Consider the following 21627-nt stretch of genomic DNA (forward strand, 5'->3'; position numbering starts at 1 on the left):
AAATACACTTTTAAAATCCATACAAGGTACGATCTACAAAATTGACAACCATGGCGTGCTATTTATTTAATTTCCGAATATTGCACTATTAAGCCAAGCCAAGCCAATCAATGATATAAGTTGCTTGTTTCAGCATATAGTTGGGTTCGACGTTTTTTTTCTTTCTCAAAAACATAGTTCGTAATCTGCATCCGTGAAGCCTTGGGATGCCAATGCATGGAACAAAAATTAAGTCATGTGTAGTATTTGTAGAAAGGAATATCGTTTTCTCTTTTTTTTTTTAAAAATCAGTTGGTGACTTCATCACGGCAGTCTTTTTTTTTTGAGGTCTGGAAAGACTAACATATGCATTTTAGCATCCCCTGTCCACCTCGTGTAATTCACCAGCGTCAAGAATTAAATTCAGAACGTGATGTGTGGAATACGAATTTGGAATTCGTTTCCAACCCCTTAGCTTTCCCGTGTAGAAAGAAATATCGTCAAGTGGTATAATTATATTATGTGTTATAAATTAGTCAGTCCAACTATACTCTAACTTGTGATTGTGTGGCATATGATATAATTGTACAATACAATAGTTTTTGACATTATATATTGTATTGCTTTTTGCCACCGTTCTAATAGAAACATGGTCCACCATAGGCTCAGATTCATAAAATTAAGGGATTTTACCGTATCCAACCACTTATAACATGACATTTGATGTATCGAGCTGTGTTTCCGACACATTAAAATTTTTGTTCCATAACATGACAAGGCATGGTGGCTTGGGGGCTACCTATTGCAATAGCTGCTGCACGAGCGCGATGAATAAAAAAAGAGTGTTCTGTTTTTTACCTAAAACCATCATCCAGTTTTTGGCATTTCCTCTCCAGTTCACCTAAATTCATCCAGTCTGACAAAAAAAAAAAGCAAACAAAAATATCACCTACTTCCCACAAATTTCTTCATCCCAACTTCCTACCTAATCATGTACATGAAAAAAATAACTTAAATTTTTTTCATTGTTTGCACAGCCAAAGCAAAATTTATGAATCCGTCATTGGTCTTTCGAACCCCATTTATTCGAGAAGTGTAACACAATAATTATAATTTTTCACAAAAGAAATTGGTTGAGCACAACAACCCAAAGTACTAAACTTTGGAGCATAATAGGTGACTAGAAATTGATCCAGTCCAAAATCTGCTCGGTCATGCAAATTTTAGTCCAAGACAAACCTCATAAGTCAAGTTTTGAAGTCTGATTAACCAATTCTTAATATCCTAAACAACATGGTCGTTTTTGGCGTGTGAAATAAGCGTAATCCATTTGACCATACCAAGGAAGGCATGTGAATACTTTATATCGATCCTCAAAGTCAGCAAAAGAACAAGTAGGCTATTTTTAGTGGTTGATCACTATTTTTTGTTTGTTTTTGCTATTTTTATTTTAACTTCATGTGTTTGCTAAGAAACATGTTTATGACATTCCTCTTCTTGCTGTGTCCGCTCCCCTCGGTCTTGTAGATTTTCTCCTTTGTTTGCTCATAACGGTAAAAAGCGATTCCAACATCGTTATTGATTATATTATAGGAAAACTAACGAAAAGTTCAAAAAAAAATTATTTTTAATGAAAAGTCTTTTTTAAAGGTATAGTGAATAGTGACAGTTAAAGGTAAAAATGTAGTTTTTCGTTAAAAGTGAATAGTACAGGGAGTGTTTTGTTAAAACTCTCTTCTATTTATGATATGCTTTATTTTCTGGCCTATTTACATAGTTATTCGAGATATTTAAAAATTGTGCCATCGGTTCTTAGAGGCTTTTCTAAAAACGAGAATTTTGTTACCGACGCTGTTACAAACTTATGTCAATGGCCGTAGTTCTCCCCATGTGTGGATTCACACTATCACTCCCTTTGCTTTCCCTGCTTTGGGTTTTTGACCAACTTGGACAAGGTTGGATTAGAGGCTTTTATATTTGACACTAGTAGAAATCTTGGCATCCCACAATGTTTCGATGTGTGCCCATTTCCACTTAGACACCTTTTTAAAGGTTTCAAATGCTCATCGGACCAATCATAGAGGATGATAAGTATTTGTCGCACTCGATTGTTGAAGCTACTACGTCTGACATCCGCCGCGCCACATCCGTAGCCCATAGACTTTGATTATGGGCTACGAAAATGATTGAAAAGCAGAAAATTCATAATCGTTAGAAATACTTGAAGTAATAATCTATAAACTTTAGCTCAATTGAAACTTTGGTCCCTCAAATTAAAAATTCATGAACATTAGTCCCGAACTTGTTATAATGTTGAGCAACGCTCCTTTTGACTAATTCCGTTAAAATCCCAATCCATTTTTGGCCCATTTAAACTCTTTATTTTTTGGTGGAGTTTCTAACGATGTTACTCATAAGGTCATTGCTCCACATTGTGACATGTTAGTAAACAAGACTCATGAATTTTTAGTTAAGGTACCAAAGGTCCAATGTGTCACTAATAAAAAATAAATATGTTAATCAACACTTAATAATAATTCAACTGGTAGATGAAAAGGGAAACCCATAGACAAAAGTGAACCAAGGATTTCAATTGATTTGAAATTAGATCTAAACTTTGTATTGCGCGTGAGAAGAAAAAAAATACAAGTTGTGGGTTTGTACATCAGAGAGATTTTTCAATGTGCTTAGAACAAATAACAGTACGTCAAATGTTATTAACTTATTATACAAGTATAGGGAAGTTTTTTATTTTTTATTTTTTTCAAGTTTCACTCCATTTGTATATTAACATATGACGTAAGTGCTCATATTCCGAGCACACCAAAAAACATCTCCGTATTGAGAAAGGAACAAATAAAAACGAAAAAATCCTTCACATTTAGAGTCGTAAGTCAATATACCAGCACTTGAGGCAAAGATTAGCGAATCCACCAAATCACAAAGCCCAACTTGTGTTGTGCCTTTGGCATTTTCTAGCAAGAGCAAAACATCAATTTTCTGAAAGATATCAAACTAGTGCAGATTGAGATGGTTCCGGCATGTTTCACCACAACAATGATTGGCATTCAGCAATCTCTTCAACGATTTAGAAGCATAAACTTGTCAAGGAGCAGAAAGCTTTTAAAGATCCCACTTCCCCATTCAATTTCTTGTTTCGAGCTATATCCTTCAAACCGAGCCAGGGAAGAAACTCAAAGATGATGCAGCCAGAACGAGGACGAGAAAATGGGACTGGTTGATCTCATGGATCAATCCCATGTCATGTTAAATTCCTGGTTGTTGGTGATAAGATGTAGTTTTGTGGTCTGAAAGCTATAAGATGTTGTTACCTTAGAGTACGAAGTCAGAACAAGAAAGCACGGTTCTAGTCCCACATCGGCCAGCTGAATAATGTAGGAGAGTTAAGACGTGTATAAAAGAGAAAGCCCAAGAATGACAAAAGCATACCTTTCTCGGCCTTTTGGCTAAGATCAAGTGTAGTATCTGTTCTTATCAGTTTAATATCTGATACGTGGACCAATGGTCCACACGATATTAAATTAATTTTTAAGGGGGAGGGTTCGCTACAGTAGCTTGCTACTGGGATCCTCGCAGGTTGCCTAAGCGTTGCACTACTGCTCGGGCAGGCGCACCCCACCAATCCAAGTCCAAATTAAAGGTCCAACCCAATATTTTAGTAAGTGTATGAATATTACGTCAAAAACATTTGTTTAATTAAATTTATTTGTGCTTGGGCTGGCGCACCCCACCAAACCAAGTCCAAACCCAATATTTTAATAATTGTGTGAATATTACTTAAGAAATAATCGTTTAATTAAATTCATTTCTACTTGGGCTGGCGCACCCCACCAAACCAAGTCCAAACCCAATATTTTAATAATTGTGTGAATATTACTTAAGAAATAATCGTTTAATTAAATTCATTTCTACTTGGGCTGGCGCACCCCCACCAAACCAAGTCCAAATTAAAGGCCCAACCCAATATTTTAATAATTGCATGAATATTACGTAAAAAATATTCGTTTAATTAAATTCATTTACCAATATTGGTAAGGTGGGTAAATTACATTTTCATATCTCAGGTTTGGGGTTCATTTCAACCTCATACAACAACTTTAAAACATTTCATTTTCATACCTCAAGTACTATTTTATTTCAATATAATACATCCGTTAAATTTTTCATCCATTAATCCGTTAAATGCTGACGTGGCAGCCACATTTGTGCCACGTGGCTGCCAAATGTCTGCCACGTGGCAAATAAAATATTTTTTAAAATATTTTTTAAACTTGAATTTTCTCAAAAAAATTGTCCTCCCCACCCCCACCCCCACCCCCCCCCCCCAGCGACCCAGAAGAAGAAGAGGAAGAAGAAGAAGAAGAAGAAGAAGAGGGAGGAAGAAACGAAAAGAAAAAAATTTGTCCCTCCCCGCACCCCCCACCCCGAGAGACCCAGAAGAAGAGGGAGGAAGAAAAGACAAAAAAAAAATTTGTCCCTAACCCCTCTCCCCAACCCCAGCGACACAAAAGAAAAGAAAAAAAAAAAAATTTGTCCCTAACCCCCCGCCCACCCCCCCTCCAAAAACCCCAACGACAAAGAAGAAGAAAAAGAAGAGGAAGAAGAAGAAGAAGAAGAAGAAGAAGAGGGAGGAAGAAGAGAAAAAAAAAAGTGTCCCAAACCCCCCCCCCCCCAACCCCAGAAGAAGAGAAAAAAAAAATTTGTCCCTAACCCCCCCCCCCAACCCCAGCGACAAAGAAGAAGAAGAAGAGGAAGAAGAAGAAAAAGAAGAGGAAGACAAAGAAGAAGAAGAAGAGGAAGAAGAAGAAAAAGAAGAGGAAGAAGAAGAAGAGGGAGGAAGAAAAGAAAAAAAAAATCGTCCCTAACCCCCCCCCCAACCCAGAGACAAAGAAGAAGAAAAAGAAGAGGGAGGAAGAAAAGAAAAAAAAAAAATTAAAAAAAAAAAAATTTTGCCATGTGGCAAACATTTAGCAGCCACGTGGCACAAATGTGGCAGCCACGTCAGCATTTAATAGATTAATGGATGAAAAATCTAACGGATGTATTATATTGAAATAAAATAGTATTTGAGGTATGAAAGTGAAATGTTTTAAAGTTGTTGTATGAAGTTGTAATAGACCTCAAAACCTGAAGGGCTACTGTGTAATTTACCCTTGTTTTTACAACCGGAAAAAAGTCAATATTTACTTCAAATTTAACTCTGTGGTGCCAGGTTTAAAGGTGTTTACAAGTAGGAAAGGCTTAATGCAGTAAATTCAACACGTAATTTATAAAGTAAATGGTTGATACGATCTGCGGAGAGTATTTATCAAATATACCAAAAAATTAACCTTTAATTTCAAAAATGTCACTTTTTATAAAATCTTTCAAATATATCCAAAATTCCACCTAAATAGACACAAATATCCTCAAATTTAAAAATCAAATATATTAAAGGCTTTTTAGCCAAAATGATTTGTGACATTGACATTACTCCTTAATTTGGTCATTAACAATTAATGATAATCAATAGTAGTGTTCTTGAATTTGTCTATCGTGAATCATTTTAGTCTTTCTTTGAATTTGTCCATCGTGATCATTTTAGTTTTTTTTGTGAAAAATTTGTCAATTACTTTGTTAGTGTGATGATGTGGCGTCACGTGGGTCTCACAAATACAATCATATAATGACATGTGGATTAACTTCAAAAACTATTTTTATAATTAAAACTAAAAATGATATTAGTAAGAAAAAAGTCGTTGAAAGCATGATTGAAATTATGCTGCTCTCACTTGCGGTAACCGCGGCGGCGCTCAATGTCAGTGATGAGGGGGTCGAAGGGGATAGGGTTGTGGTGGTGGAGTGTAGAAGCGAAGGTGAATTGGACCGGAACTTGAGGCAACAATAGCTAAAAAGCCTTTAATTTATTTAATTGTTAAATTTGAGGGTATTTGTGTCTATTTAAGTGAATTTTGGATATATTTGAAAGTTTTTATAAAAAGTGACATTTTTGAAATTAAGAGTTAATTTTTGGCTATATTTGATAAATACTCATCTGCGGATGACCTTACACAAAATTTAGAATGTAGAAGCCAAATGCTAGCTTATTGCTCAAGTATTTGCTGGAAACGGATTGTAACATTTGACAGTTCCTACCAAAGAAAGTGCCTCTCTGAGTGCCTTAAGGAGATGCTCTGGGTAATCCTCAATACTGGCGATGCCATGCTGTGATTGCATATAGCTCAGGATTCTTCCAACAATCTGAAAGAAAAAATAACCCTATCATTGAATGCGTATAAAACATAGCCATAAGTGCAATGTGTCTTGCAGTCGGAACAAATTATGTTGCAAAGCTTTTAAGCAAATTGCGAAAATTGGATTTGATCTGTTCTGAAGGTAGATGGTTGGATTTGGATAAAATAAGACCGACCTTTCGTGCATAGCCACCATAAGCAACACCACTAATCATTGGATGCAGTGAATTAGGTGATCCAGTTGTATTTGGGAAGGATGCCGTTTGAAAAAGTCCGACTTTCCTCAACCCATCAACGGTGTGAGCATTGGTGCCACCCGCCAATTGAAGAAATCCTGCCATGTCAAGGGATTAAACAAAACCATAGCTGAAACACAAAAATGATATTCTCGAGCAGCATAGCAGATTAAGTACAAACCACAAGGTCTTTCTTTTATAGCAGCCAAACGAAGAGCAAAAGCAATCGATTCTCTTGTGGCACCTCGGCCAATATCTCCACTCATGGGGCGGCCATCCAACTGCAGTTCTCAGGCGGTTATTCATATAGGTAGAATGCCAAAGGAGCTGATTTAGGTTGTGATGACATCTCTTATAAATAACAGGAGCCACACCTGCCATAGATTGAAGCAACACAGATCTGGTTCCATAACTGAGTACATAGCATTCATCGACGATACAGTTGATTCCCCATTATCAGGCAAGCTAACCTGGACACGATGAAAATGATTACAGAACCCCAAAGAAATCTTTTAAAAGACACTCGACTAGTTTTACGACTAAATAGTCCCTGAGAAATTAAAACAGCAGGAGTACGTGACACACTTACTGCTGCTAGTCGCAGACGCTTAACCGAATCACCCAAGCCATCCCAAAGTTCTTTAAATGGAGCAATCTGCCTGCAGAAATTAAGGCTTAGCAAAGTGTGACTACCTATGCTTGAATTAATGTTGAAGTTTTAAACTCAATTAGATTAAAGTGCAGAGAACATCCATAGAAGTAGTAAAAGTTCTTCCCTCAATCAGCTTAATAGTAGTTAACATGTATGCTTACTTTTCAATTATTAAGAAACTGTACCTTCCAGTTGTATGAATCTCTAATGCATCAACATCATTTCTTCTGAGAAGTTCGGAGGTTGCATAAGCATCTCTTACGTACGAGGACACTCCTATATATCAATTTGCGTGGTTTTGTTAAAAAGGATCAATCTGGAAGGAAGAGAGGCAGCATAAAATATACACATTGTCATATAATGTTTCCTTACAAAATTTTGACATGGCTCCCTGAAAACTGTCATTTGTTATACTTATTTTATATGTCAAGCTTATATTTAGATGTACAATATTGAACTTCATGTATTCTACTCACATAGACGATTAAAACTTACGCTGAATATGTATAAAGTTTTGCATACTGTTTTGTCAGTGTGGTACATACTTATTTTATCGTAGGGGCATACTGGAATGCAGCGGCCGCAGCCATAGCAGCGTTCAGTTAGAACTCCACCCTGCAAATTCAATTAAAAGTTTTAGAAGGTGATCCTTGATGAACATGTACAAAGATGTAGAGAAGCTTCATAACATTAATATGGTAAGAAAATAAAGAAAACACAAACCTTAAATGTTTCAGGTAAATTGGTTCCATAGAACTGTCCTGTTGATTTTTGAGCCCCCAATGATATTGCATCAGCAGGACAAACTCTCTCACAAGGCCGTGAACAGTCAAGTGGACAATGCTCTGGATCAAACTCTGCTTAGATGATGGTAGTTAGTTCGGTTAGATATAAAAAGGTGCAGGTAAAGGAAATCAAACCAAGAAAGCATCGTGTTTGTGACAGCTGCGGTAAGATTTTACAATCACAAGTTATGATGTACGAGTTCTACCAAACCACATAAAAGTGTGCAAATTTCACTCCTTGCAAGGTCTCTTTAACTCCCGGGATGCAGAACTTTAACTTCACATCCTCACAATCTCATAGCAATGCCTATCATGCTAAATAAAGTAACGAAGATAGCGCTTACATACCGGCCTTGCGAAAGTGAAGATCTTCGTCATCATTAACGCTGATCATCACCCAAGGCCTCGGAAGGGGACAAATCCCAATTGCAGCATCAATCCCCTCGTTCACTGCACTCACCACTGACACATCCGCCGCACAGTCTATGCAATCAACTACAACAGTTCATCAACAAATTAAACTCAATCAATCCAATCTCTAATCTCAATTGGTCAGCAAAAAATCAGTAAAAAGTTTTAATTGATTACCTCCTGCAAGAGTGTAAACCAGAGAAAGATTCCTGATATCAACCACATCCTCGAAGCTTGCGCCGCAGATGAGCTTGACCCAGTTGCCATTTTCAAGAGATTTTGCTGGAGAGGAGGTTTTTGATGGAATCCCAACAGTTTTTATGAGATTCTTCACTTCTTCAATGCCTTTGCTGCTTGTAACCTTCACTTTGGCTGAAACTTTTAGCACAAAAAGTAACTGTTAGAGAGAGAGAGAGAGAGAGAGAGAGAGAGTAGAGCGAAGAGACCTTGGTGTTGGTGGTGAGGAGAAAATGAAGCACTGCAAAGGAAGCTCAAAGCCATCATCTCAGATATCCATTAACGGATAATTGTAGCAGAATTTTGGCGGTTTGGAAAATCCCAAGAAGTTGTCAAGGCTGTTGGGGGCAATTTGGGTTTTCAACATATTTCTCAAGACGGTAAGTTGAGCCATATATTTTCACTAATTTCTTTTTTTTCCTGGGATAATCTTAGAGCTGTGTTTTTAAAATTGTAGACCGAAGGGATTGTTTGATCTTGTAAGCTTAATCCATTTGCTGTTCTGTTTATTCTTTGATCTTATAAGCTTAGTCAATTGGCTGAGGAGAGGCTTTAAGTGTACTTGCGTTCAAGTACAAGGACAGAACATGAGTATTTCGAGATAGTGTATTCGAGTCCACATCGACCAGCATAGCATAGTAGGAGAACGAAGCTGCTATAAAAGCGAATTCCCGACACTGAGTTAAGCATACCTTTATCGGCCTTTTGGCTATGATCAAGTGTAATATATGTTCTTATTAGTTTAATATCTGATACGTGAATCAATGGTTCACATGATATTAAGTAATTTTTTTAGGGGGAAGGATCTATGCTACTGGGATCCTTGTGTGTTGCCCAAGCGTTGCATTATTGCTCGGGCTGGTGCACCCCACCAAATTCAAGTGTAAGTTTTTACAGCCTAACAAGTTAATGACATTCAATCCGTGACTTGTTCTTGTAAGTACATCTTTAAACTCTCTCTCCCGATGCCAGCTCGTATCTGCTTTGAGATTCTCTTCCTTTAAATTGGCTAGAGGTTTTGCTTCTTAATTCTCACACAAGGTCTCAAAAGTCTCAAACCAACCATGAACCATTTTGGTTTGTCACTTGTATATATTATACCCTTTTATTTCTGAAACTGAAGTTCTAAGATTCTGATTCCCAACCGAAGCTAAGCCGCCACCATAACCACTGTACTTCCTACCCCTCTAACACCCATTGGCTTTTTGTCATACAACAACTTATATCCTTACGAATTATTGGCAAATGCACATGCAGTACTAGCATATTACACTTAATAAAACGATAAGGGGCCTTGACTTCCCCAGAGCAAGATTGACGCTATAACATTCTCAAACATCAGCTTGGTATGTCACAAATCTTTCCAGTTCTTCCAGATGGAGAGATATAATTCAAGTCCCCAGATTGCCTTGCGACTTTAGCAGGAAAATAGTCGGTAGGGTAGTTAAAATTTCCATGGTACATCTTTGTGTCATTGTCAACAGAAGCCAGTACTGAGGGACACAGATAGCGCGCCATGGATAAAACCTTTTCTCCAAATCTCAGGCTGCCGCCATCCTTTCATCAAAATCACATGCCCTTTTTGGTAGATTCACAGGTTCAGCCATCTACACTCACCCTTGTGCACGCTTTTGCCGTTTGTAAAAGTTGAACATCCCATTGTTTGATTCTTTAGGGAGAGAGCTCATCACAATGGCTTGCTATTGGAGCTTTTTCACATCATCCAGGTAGTTGCGGAGCCAGCATGGGATCATTGGTTACCCTTGACCCTAATAACTTAAAAAACTTCATGTAAATTTGTTTGTGTATTGTACATGATCCTTATAAACAGCTAAGACAAACTAAATTACAACCTCTTTTTTCTACTTGTTCTATCACATTTGTCTTCATTTTTTTTTCTTGTGCGATCTATTGTGCGAAACATGTGCTCGATGAAATACCTTAATTAAAAAGCCTTGACAGCCTTCAATATTACTCCACAATATCATGCACCCACCCTCTACAAGCTACAAATAATAGTAGTTGTCAACATATGTTGGCATAAACTTTCGCCATATGTTGACATGAATTTGCAGATTCCTACTAGGTGCTCAATGAAATAGCTCAATAAAGCAATTTTAGTTGACATTATGAGCTCATTATTTAAAAATCCTGGCTTCACTCTGCATCCAGGCGTTGCACTGCTGCTCGGGCCCGGCGCACCACACCAAATCAAAGTTCTAATATTTCCCCGCATATTTGTTCGATTTATTGCTCAGTTTTTGCCTACTTTCAAACTAATTTACTTAAAGCCCGTTATCCTTCTTTGTCCATGATAAAATAAAATAAAAAGAAACAAGTTCTCAAAGCAAAATTGAAAAAAGAGGAAGCTTTGATCATCGAGAAACAAAATAGAAAATTGTTGAGGGTCAAGGTTAGGTTTTCAGGTTGATATGACCAACCTAACTAGCTACGAACTTAATTTGTTTGCTAAATTTCAATACAAATTCTCTACACAACGAAGAACCCTAACTAGTACTGATTATGCAAATGTTTACATTAATTTGTTTGCTAAATTTCATAGAAGTGACAATTCATGAAACGAGCGGTAAAGAGATCGCCTGTTAAAGGTTCTAAGTAGCGAATGATGGAAGGAGAATAGAAAATAAAATAGATTCACATCATTCTCTGAGGATCCATTTTGGTACATAAAGAAGGTGCAATCGGTACATAGACCGCACAACCAAAGACACGTAGATGCAAAATGTCGAGCTTGTATCTAGTGACCAACTGAATAAGGATAACATTAGAGTCCTAATTGATTTTGATTTCTTGTCTAACCAATAAGGCTTCTTGATTAGTTGCACATAATAAGGACTCCAAATCTTAATTAAACGAGATTGCATAAGTTCCTCAACACCAATTAACTCATTGACCAAGTTAATTGATTGCCAAGAAATTAGTAAGTCATATTCATTGATAGTCACAACCTTACAGCAACCACCACTATCTTCACCACGCACAAAGAAGAACTGGAAGCGTTATGAGTCGAGAATTGGCGAATGAGAAAATGACATGAGTAGAAACAAGCTCCTTGACACCCTATCTGAATTTTTAGTCCTATTAGGCCATCTCCAACCGAAGGGTCCAGAGGGCCAGAGGGCCGAAAATAGCCCTAAAACCGTCTCCAACTGAGGGCTAGGCCAGAGGGCTCTGGAATCTGGGAGGACCCCACGGGATCGGAGAGGGCTGGAGGGCTGGAGGGCTGGCTGCTTTCGGCCAGCCAGCCAGCCCCGGGCTGGCTCTTTTTTTTTTTAATGTTTTGTTATTCATGTCGGTTATAACCGACAGGAATACATGCTATTATTTAATATAATAAATAATGGTGTATTCCTGTCGGTTATAACCGACATGATTGTTTTAAAAAAAATTCAAATGAAACGGCTACTAGCCGTTGCATTTGATTTTTTTTTTTTTTTTTACATTATTATTATTCTTTTTTATTTACAACATTTTTCATATAACTTCTATTTTTTCCTATAACTTCTATTTCACAAAATTTGGTTTTTTTTAAATTCCATTTTTTTCCTATAACTTCTATTTCACAACTTCTATTTCACAAAATTTGTTTCATATTTTTTTTTCCTATAACTTCTATTTCACAAAATTTACTTCATATTGTTTTTTAAATTCCATTTTTTTTCCTATAACTTCTATTTCACAAAATTTGTTTCATATTTTTTTTAAATTCCATTTTTTTTCCTATAACTTCTATTTGACAAAATTTGTTTCATATTTTTTTTAAATTCTATTTTTTTCCTATAACTTCCTAAGCCATTATACAACATTAAATTAAATTAAGTAACATTAAACAACATTAAACAATATGAAACAACATTAAATAAAATTAACCAACATAAAAATTATACAACATGAAACTTAAACAACATTTTAGTTGTAGTTTTTAAATAATAAATTATGTTTGGCCCTCGGTTGGAGACGGTTTTTTGTGATAGGGCTAAAACGAGCCCTCTGGCCCTCTGGCTCTCGGTTGGAGACGGAGGCAAATATGGCCCTGTACTGTTCATTAAAATATTAATATCTTGGAGAATCTTGGAGGGCCAGAGGGCTAAAACGAGCCCTCTGGTCAGCCTTCGGTTGGAGATGGCCTTATTTGATAGGAGATTGCCCTCCTAGTATAATTTTAGATCATTGGGTTCCATTTTATATGATCTATGTTTGAATTTTAGATATTGAGACAAATAATATTAATGTTGACCATCATATACCCAGTTGGTGGGTTTTGAATATAATCTTGTGCAATTCAAAAACTATATCATATTCATAAGAGCAACGCTAGGTAGACCAACTTTTTAGACCATATTTGCAAACCATGTGATGTGTCCTCAATAGAAGCACGTTAATCAACACTTAAGTAATAATTCAACAATCAACAATCACGTCATAAGGTTTAGAAAATATTGTTTAAAGAGATGGTTTCCCTAACCTTACCCTATCCATAACATATAATTTTTTTATACATACATTGTTACATCCTAACACTTAATTTAATTAGTAAGCATTTTCTTTCTATTGTTGAAAGAGATTTCTAGCTCGAATCATGCATTCTCTTATTAAATAAATAAAGGGAATTGTTATTGGCACTCTAAAAATCTCATTCTACACTCCAAACTTTCTATATTTGGAAGAAAAAAAATACACTTATGAAGAGTGTAAAATGAGATTTTTGAAATGCCAATAACACTTCCCTAAATAAATGAATATATCAATAATATGTGTGGAAAAGTTTAGGTGTCATGATGATACAATCCTTTATATATTTCTATAGCACATATTACGTGATTCCAAGTGATAAAGAAAAAAATCTTTCAAATATGAGTTCTTGAAAATATACAAACCTATATATGCAAAAGCACTACAAACCCAAAATAACATCTGGGACGGTCAATGCCAATGATAATTTAGCGATTTCTGCGTCTTACCGTTGTTCTCCAACCGATAACGACCTCCTATCTCAACGTCCCCTACACCCCTGGGACAAGCAACACACACAATCAATTTCCAAAGGATGAAAGAAAAAACAAAGATACAGCAAAAATGAAAGCCAAACAATGCTGGATTTGTAATTCTTGCATCACTTCTTAGAATTTCCCAGGTATAATTTTAACCTTTCTTTGAATTTTAGCTAGAACACCGCATCCGAATTTGATAGAAGAAGAAACATTATAAAAAATCAAATTTCTTGTACAGGAAGACGAACATTAGATTAATTTTCACCCATTTTTTTTCCATATTTCCAAGTTTTCCTGTACTCTAACACAATAGACCTTCTTCCTCCCTGACCACTAACCGCTCAAACCCCATCTCAAAAGAGTTTCTCTTTCCAGCAATGATCCACAAATCCCACATTTTGTTTCCTCTGGTTTTGTTATCCTTGTTCTCATCAAACACCATTCGTGTTCGAAGCCAAGGCTCCGACTTAAAGTCCCATATAATTTCCTGCGGCTCATCTGCCGAAGGGGAAACGGATTCGGATGGCCGGAAATGGACAACGGATTCTACGTACCTCGCCTCCTCTGACAACACGAAGACTGCAGAAGCGGGGTACTATGACCCTGCTCTGCCATCCAAAGTTCCATTCATGACAGTAAGAATCATGAGCTCTGCAACATCCTACGAGTTCTCTGTCCCATCAAGCAAACGCCTGTTGGTCAGGTTCCAATTCTACCCGACCACCTACAACTCCGTAGATTCCTTCAACGGGGTTTTCGACGTCTCCGCCAACGGGCTCTCCCTGCTTAAAAATTTCAGCCCTTTCATCACAGCCTTGGCCCTCACGCAGGCTTACATCATAAGAGAGTACTCAATCGTTCCTGTCCAGTCCGGCACTCTCAACATCACGTTCACGCCCTCCACAAAGCGCGAAAAAACATTCGCCTTCGTGAACTCACTGGAGGTTATCCCAATGGAAGAAATCTTCAAGCCGACCGACTTGATCGGATTCCGCGGCCAAACGGTCGACGTCCAGAACTCCTCCCTCCAGACAATGTACAGGCTAAGCGTCGGAGGGGATTACATTCCTGCAATCAAGGACTCCGGACTCGCAAGAACATGGTGGGACGACTCACCGTACCTACTAAATGCAGCTTACGGGGCCTCGTTTTTCAATAAGACTTTTCTCGGGGTGTCAATCGAGGCTCCTGCCAATGTCACCATCAAACACACGAAGGATGTCCCCGAATATATTGCTCCTCTAAATGTGTACAAAACTGCGAGATCGATGGGACCGAACCCTCAAGTCAACGTGAAATCCAATCTCACTTGGGTTTTTCAGGTGGACGCAAATTTCACCTACGTCGTTCGGTTCCATTTCTGCGACTTTCAAAACACACTGGGGAACCAGAGAACGTTCGATATATATCTCAACAACCGAACGGCGGAGGAGACGGCAGATGTGATCCAGTGGGCCGGGGGAATCGGAATCCCGGTTTACAAGGATTATGCCACTCATATGAACGACAAAGACGGTGATGATCTTCTGTGGGTGGGTTTGCATCCGAGTCTGGCAACGCATCCGCAGTACTATGATGCCATACTTAATGGACTGGAGATTTTTAAGGTTAATGACACGGGCGGGAACTTGGGGGGTCCAAATCCTGTGCCTTCAAAAATGCTTCTTAAGGCAGACGCTGCAGCCCAGAGTTTACTGGCAGACGCTGCCTAGGGTTTTCAAGTGTTGGGTCATTTTCTGGAATGGACTCCAATTCTTTGATTCACTGGTTTTAATTCTAAATTTCGACAATTTTTATTCTTATTTGTAACTTTAATTTGAGATGGTCGATTATTGTCTGATTAAATTTTGAATGAGGGTTTCACCCTAAATATAAGCTGACAATTATAGTGAATTTACGTAAATATCCTTTTGTCGCGTTTGAAAAGTCTTGAGACATACAAGTTTTGTAAATTTGAGACAATCACAAAATTTTGAGTGTCTGTAATTATTTTGGGTTTTTATTAACACTTGATTACACCACGTAAAATAAAATATAAAATAACTATTTAGGGTCATAAGATTTTTTTTTAATATATTGTATGAATGCACCTTAAAATTTAGGGAGCTTTATATATAGAGATAACAAATTTCACCATATTTCAAGAAACTTTAATAGTTTTTAAACATGTCAAGAAGAGATAAAAATATAAAAACAACTAAAGCCAAACTCAAAAACATGGAAACAATGTTTTAAAATACCAGTCATACCCATAAGGTTTTAGAGTTATTAATAAACTTATTCCTTCACAACTCCAACAAGATTAATATGTGCCATAAGCTAAATCCATCATCGACCATTTTTGCAGAATCAATTCAACCCGTATTCGACTATTTTTGCAAAATCAGTTCAACTTATCCTTGACCATTTTGGCAGAACCAGTTCAACCGGTCCTCGACCATTTATGCAGAATCTGTTCAAAATCGTCCTCGATAATTTTTGCAGAACCAATTCAACCCGTCCTCGATTAATTATGAAGAATCAGTTCAACCCGTCCTTGACCATTTATGCAAAATTAGTTCAACCCCTCTTCAACCATTTTTGCAGAATCAGTTCAACCCGTCCTCGATATTTATGCAGAATTGGTTCAACTCGTCCTCAACCATTTTTGTAGAATCAATTCAATCTGCCTTCGACTATTTTTCCAGATCAGTTCGTCAGGCAGAATCAGTTCAACCCGACTATTTTTGCAGAATCAGTTCAACCTGTTAAACTCGTCATCGACCATTTTTGCATAATTAGTTCAACCCATCTTCAACATTTTTTGCAGGATTAGTTCAACCCGTCATTGACCATTTTTGTAGAATCAGTTTCAAATAATTGGACCCTAGTAAAAGTTAGCTCAATAACACAACTGTTATAATCTAGGTAAATAGTGAACAAAGAGAGATATCCTTAAAGCCAAAGTAGAAGTCTCACTCCCTCATAAAAACCTTACAAAAAGAACAATAAATGCTATCTTAATTTTTCCAGTACCATGAACAATAAAAATGAACAAGAGGAAAATACAAAAAATAAATCATTTCTCCATTAAGTTGTAAAAAAATAATAATATTGTTTGGTTTGTTTGACCAGATTAGAGCATGTGACTAGACCTGTAAACGGGTCGGGTTTATTGGGAACCCGACCCGTTAAGTTAACGGGTCATCCGAACCTAACCTGTTAAGCTAACGGGTCACCCGAACCCGACCCGTTAAGCTAACGGGTCACCCGTTTCACCCGTTAACAATTATTATTATTATTTTTTGCATAAAGTTTATTTTTTGTCATTAAGACTTTACTAAAATTATTAAAATATCCCCAACTAACGGGTGCTAACGGGTGTTAACGGGTCCTAACGGGTTGACCCAAAGTGACCCGTTATTTAACGGGTTGTTAATGGGTTCACCTGTTAACGACCCGACCCATTAAGCATTCACCCAAATACAAATATTAACGGGTTGGATCGGGTCAGGTTAACGGGTTGGGTCAAAAATGTCAGGCCTACATGTGACAAAGAAATGTACTTAAATGAGTTTGTAATATTCATACGCATAGATACTTTGCATCCATTAAGGGACAAAAACATTTCAATGTTTTTAATATTTCGTATTCTAATTGGCATAGCAATATAGGATTACACTTGAATACAAGGCCAGTGATCTTGGAGACGATGGTAGCCTTGCGCTCATGCAAATTGGAATACTATATTGCTGTGCAAATTGGAATCTGATAGTAATTTCCTATATTACTATGCAAATGTTAATCTCACTCATGCTCGAGGGTGATAGTAATTTCCAGATCAGTTTTTACCCAAGCTTGTTCATTCAACTTTCTCTTTGTAATTGAACAAACAAGTCAAAAACTCCATGATTCAGAGAAAATCAACCAAAAACTTAAAAACTTCATATCAAAATATGCAGTGAGCTTCAAAATTGCAAAGCTTACCGTAGCGATCAAATTGGGAGGACGTGAAGAGTAGGAGAAAGTCTTTGGAGTTCCTGAAACTGATTTGGACAGAGACTTGAGTTAATTTGGAGAGGAGATGGTGAGGATGGAAGAATTGAGGTTGAGATGGCGATGAAGGGAAATCGGGTCAATTTTTTTAAGAGAGAGAAACAAGGGAGCAACAGATGAGTGAGATAATAGCATTTTCTCCATTATTATGTTTTTTCATTATCTCACTCCCCAATTCTTCCACACCTATGATTCTCTCAATTTCCTTCTTTTCCTACTTTTACTTATTAGATTCTGAACTCGATCCCATTATGCGATTAATTCATCTTTATCTGATCAAGAATGAATTATTAGCCTTGGAATGATTCGTATTTATTCAGGGCTTATTCTGACGTTTGGCAATTTTAATTTGCATAGGACTCAACCGAGCCACACATGCACTTAATCCTCTCACAATCTTACTCCCATGATGACTCAGTTGAATCCTCTCTTGGGCTATAAGCCCACCGGTCTAAGGGATATTTACTAGAATTCTTAGCCTTTTCAACTCAGGTCAGCCCATTCTTGACCCAAACTGTTATTTTAGGCCAAAAATATAGGCTTAAATGTCAAAGTGGTCCCTGTGTTATAGTCATATGGCCAATTTAGTCCCTGTGTTTTTTATTTGGCTAATTTAGTTCTCGTGTTTGTCTATGTTAGCCAATTAAGGACATTTCATTCAATCTCTTTTAAAAAATTCATAAGAAAAATTATATGATATATAATTACCGTTTCTCTTTACAGAACAATGAAAGTCGATGAGAAATAACTCATAAAAGAGATAAAACTTCCAATCTAAAAAATGATTAAGATTGTGACATAGAAAAGAGGGGGTAATGTTAGGGAGGAGGTCGGAGAGTTGGGAGGAGAATATTTTTTTTAATTTTTAATTTTTAAATATTTTAAACAAATAAATAATTTTATAAATAAGTTTATAATCATTTATATAAAAAAAAATTCATAAATTAGATGGAATATCCTTGATTGGCTAACGGAGATAAACACAATGACCAAATTAGACAAATTGAAAACATAGAGACGAAATTGACCCAATAACTAAAACAAAAGGACCATTTTAACATTTAAGCCAATATATGAATTATGTTATTAATGCCCTTTTATGGGCCATAAGCATTTAACCCCCTTTTCAATTAGCAAACAAGGAATTAATGCGCTTGAATCTTTATTTTCGGCCATAAGCATTAATGCACTTTGTTTTGCTATAGTTTAAACTAATTTATGTTTCCATGACGGAAATAAACTTAGAATTTAGATAAAACTAAAAATTTATAAATTGACATGAGAGAAATAAACTTGAAATTTAGATAAAAGTCAAAATTTATAAATTGACATGCATAAATTCCTTTGTTTGGATTCATAAACATAGAAATTTAGATTTTCAATGTGAAAGAAAAAAAAACTTGAAATTTGGGACCTCCAATTCTCAAGTTTAAATTTCACATAAATAGGTGTCATTTCTCAATTTTTATGATTGAGAGTTTAAAAATAACAATTCCGTATTCAATTCCATTATTCTTTTAGGTTAACCAAATAAGAAAATTCACAAATTATAGAAAATAAAATCCTGTCATTTTAATTTCCTCCATTTTAAAATTCTTTAGTTATCTTAAATTTCTTTATTCAAACAGAGTGTAAGAGAAATGCTAAAAGTGAGATTTTCCATAAATACTCTGGCATCTCATGTTTTTGACACAATATTTGACATGAAGAGTATCACTTTGAGAAAATCTCTTAACATTCCTCTTAAACTAAAATAATCGATATCTTAATAATTGTTTTCCTTTTTTCGGTCATAAGCAATATTTAACCAGTAAAGATGCATAGCATGTGAATTAATGGAAATAAAAAAACCACTAATTGAAGGGAACTGCCTAAAAAAGTAATCAAAACGCCCAAAAATTCCAAATAAAATTATCCTTGGAGTCCAAGTAAGGAAGCAAATCTCCGGAGTTGAACACAATCATACTAAATTGATTTGGAGCGAAAATCAAGATTCAATCTCATTAACAGAAGACCAAATCAGAAAAGTTTTGAAAGCAGCGGAGTGCTAAGTAATTAATCTCCCTAATTGTTGAGGGAAAAAAACTTGATATAAACCAAGGATCAACAGTAGGACCCTAAACTCTTTAGCTATCCTCGACAACGCTTTCGTCCTCGATTTCTAGCTATTTTTCATTCAAGCACTTTCAGAATTCAAGTTTACAAGTTTTAAGGTCTCTTAGACACTTTTTTTTTTTGCAATCTCCTTTATGTTTACTCTCGAAGTCTCGATCCGTTTGATTCCTGCACTTGGTTTGCATGCGGTTTAATTCTTTCTTGCACTATTAGTGGCTTCTCATGCATGCACCTTGTATTTGTTTAGTTTATATTAAAATAGCCGATATCCTATTAATTCTAAATCCATAAGAAGAAAAAAAAAGAATTTGAGGTTGAAATTTTTGATGATGAATGCATAAAAAAACCTTCTCCAAGAATATAGAGCAAATCTAATTCATATATGTCTTTTTTGGCCTCACTCTCCTTAGGCTACAGCCTTATTAGCTAGGTCTTCGTTCAGTTATGTTCTGCATCTATAGTTTTATTGTTGATTGGATTGTATCAAGCACTTTTGAAAAAAAGCTACTTTCACGAATCTTGAGAAATCAACTTTGTTTGCAGGTTCTTCCTTGTTTGACTAAAGAAAACATCATGGCCTGTTCCCATTTGTGCTTCGCGTTCATGACGCTCATGGTTACATTCTGCAATGCACAAGGATTACATTCTGGTACTGCAACTCCCATCTTTGTTTAATTATGCGTACGTACATATATGTGTGTGTGTGTGTATATATCTTCATATCAAGTTATATTTGTATAAGAGAGTCATTCCGTGACGTTTTTCCTTTTCTGCAGCAACAACTTTGCAATCCCAACATGCAAACTCAACCCACAGAAAGCTTTTGCAACAAGGTAAATATCAAATAACAATTTGGTATTGTTACCGGCACTTCAAAAATGTCATCTTGCACTATATTATAAATTTCTCTTCGATAGTCCATGACAATATAGTATGTTGTCTTCAGAAAATAAATCAGATTTTCAACTACTCTTGTTTAATTGTAACTTGCTACTTAATTAATTAGTCTTGATTTTGTAGCCAGCTGCAGAGCCGAAGAGATAAGCATCTCACAGACCCAAATTCCAGGAACTGGGATCCCAAAGTACGCAGTAGAGATTGTGAACACCTGCACTTCTGATTGTGCTCCTTCACAAATCCATGTCCACTGTGGTCAGTTTGCTTCTGCAGAAGTTATACCCAAATCCATCTTCACAAGGATCGCGGACGATGATTGCTTGGTGATTGGAGGAGAGACGTTGAAGTCGAACGATGTCATCAGCTTCACTTACTTCAACACCTTCAAGTTCCCCATTTCTTTTAAGTCTGCCCATTTTTGCTGAGCCCCAAACACTTTCAAGTGATGATATGATAAAGAGTTGCATTTGTTGTCTCAGCTTTTAGTTTTCGAACCCTAGCTATAAGCTAGTATTTCGTTTCCGTTATGTTCAAACCCTGGCTAGTATTTCAAACCCTAGCTTAGTTTTCAAACCCTAGCTCAAGTTTGTGTGTTCTTTTTTAGAAAAAAAAAAAATTGGCCTCACAAATATTGTTTATTGTTCCTTAGGTCCGTGTTTTACTTTTTGGTACATTATGTTTTGGAATTAATTTCAATAAAATTACAATTGATAGAATTCCACTAGTTTTGAATTATTTTAACGAGAGATAAAAGTCCAAATCCCAACAAACCTAGTCCAATAATTGGATTTGCCCAATTGACAGGGTAATTATTGCCTTAGCAGTGTGGGCTTGCTCTTACATCACAAGTCGTCATTTTACTTTTTGAAACTCAAAATTCGTTCTACATTGCCTTGTTTGTGTTATTTCCATCAAAAATGTCAAATATACTAAATATATATCAGATTTTAGTATCTTACTTGTTACGTGTAACATGACACGCATGATGTTATGAGAAAGATACGAACACAAACT

General features: G+C 36.4%; 3 protein-coding genes, 1 long non-coding RNA gene, 1 other non-coding gene and 1 pseudogene across 7 annotated transcripts; 5 read left to right on the forward strand and 1 right to left on the reverse strand.

Moving 5' to 3' along the window:
• Nucleotides 1–3425: 3425 nt before the first annotated feature.
• Nucleotides 3426–3618, forward strand: LOC126609429 (U2 spliceosomal RNA). The gene has a single exon (XR_007618150.1). It is a non-coding gene; the product is annotated as a U2 spliceosomal RNA (small nuclear RNA).
• A 1535-nt stretch (nucleotides 3619–5153) lies between these two features.
• LOC126606945 (uncharacterized) lies at nucleotides 5154–8988 on the reverse strand. Of its 3 annotated transcripts, none has more exons than XM_050274347.1 (12): nucleotides 8764–8986; nucleotides 8495–8695; nucleotides 8255–8401; nucleotides 7845–7978; nucleotides 7667–7736; nucleotides 7307–7397; nucleotides 7059–7128; nucleotides 6844–6939; nucleotides 6651–6750; nucleotides 6410–6567; nucleotides 6033–6240; nucleotides 5154–5290 (listed from the first exon to the last, which is right to left on the reverse strand). In XM_050274347.1, the coding sequence occupies exons 1-11, from the start codon at nucleotides 8819–8821 to the stop codon at nucleotides 6091–6093; spliced, it is 1275 nt and encodes a 424-aa protein (XP_050130304.1). In that variant the 5' UTR covers nucleotides 8822–8986; the 3' UTR covers nucleotides 5154–5290; nucleotides 6033–6090. The 3 variants fall into 3 exon arrangements, with proteins under 3 accessions (XP_050130304.1, XP_050130306.1, XP_050130305.1); XM_050274349.1 differs by having other exon boundaries at nucleotides 8495–8689; nucleotides 8764–8981; XM_050274348.1 differs by lacking the exon at nucleotides 5154–5290 and adding an exon at nucleotides 5678–5827 and having other exon boundaries at nucleotides 6083–6240; nucleotides 8764–8988.
• Nucleotides 8989–9242: 254 nt separating this feature from the next.
• On the forward strand, nucleotides 9243–9426 carry LOC126609430 (U2 spliceosomal RNA; annotated as a pseudogene).
• Nucleotides 9270–10419, forward strand: LOC126606948 (uncharacterized). Its single transcript, XR_007617430.1, has 2 exons — nucleotides 9270–10151; nucleotides 10230–10419. It is a non-coding gene; the product is annotated as an uncharacterized LOC126606948 (long non-coding RNA).
• Nucleotides 10420–13590: 3171 nt separating this feature from the next.
• Nucleotides 13591–15469, forward strand: LOC126606944 (receptor-like protein kinase ANXUR1). The gene has a single exon (XM_050274346.1). It carries the CDS (start codon nucleotides 13944–13946, stop codon nucleotides 15276–15278), a length of 1335 nt encoding a protein of 444 aa, XP_050130303.1. The 5' UTR covers nucleotides 13591–13943; the 3' UTR covers nucleotides 15279–15469.
• Nucleotides 15470–20319: 4850 nt separating this feature from the next.
• Nucleotides 20320–21038, forward strand: LOC126609103 (TPD1 protein homolog 1B-like). The gene is made up of 3 exons (XM_050277109.1): nucleotides 20320–20365; nucleotides 20493–20549; nucleotides 20737–21038. Exons 1-3 carry the CDS (start codon nucleotides 20320–20322, stop codon nucleotides 21036–21038), a joined length of 405 nt encoding a protein of 134 aa, XP_050133066.1.
• The last annotated feature ends 589 nt before the right edge of the window (nucleotides 21039–21627 follow it).

This window comes from Malus sylvestris, chromosome 16, assembly GCF_916048215.2.
Source record: "Malus sylvestris chromosome 16, drMalSylv7.2, whole genome shotgun sequence".
NCBI lineage: Eukaryota > Viridiplantae > Streptophyta > Magnoliopsida > Rosales > Rosaceae > Malus > Malus sylvestris.

Coding starts and splice junctions, on each gene's coding strand:
- LOC126606944 (XM_050274346.1), top strand. CDS start 13,944: ATGATCCACAAATCCCACATTTTGTTTCCTCTGGTTTTGTTATCCTTG.
- LOC126606945 (XM_050274347.1), bottom strand. CDS start 8,821: ATGATGGCTTTGAGCTTCCTTTGCAGTGCTTCATTTTCTCCTCACCAC. Junction 8,402..8,494: donor GGTTTACACTCTTGCAGGAG/GTAATCAATTAA, acceptor GAACTGTTGTAG/TTGATTGCATAGACTGTGCG. Junction 6,751..6,843: donor GTTGCTTCAATCTATGGCAG/GTGTGGCTCCTG, acceptor TGAGAACTGCAG/TTGGATGGCCGCCCCATGAG.
- LOC126609103 (XM_050277109.1), top strand. CDS start 20,320: ATGACGCTCATGGTTACATTCTGCAATGCACAAGGATTACATTCTG. Junction 20,366..20,492: donor TGCACAAGGATTACATTCTG/GTACTGCAACTC, acceptor CCTTTTCTGCAG/CAACAACTTTGCAATCCCAA. Junction 20,550..20,736: donor CAGAAAGCTTTTGCAACAAG/GTAAATATCAAA, acceptor TTGATTTTGTAG/CCAGCTGCAGAGCCGAAGAG.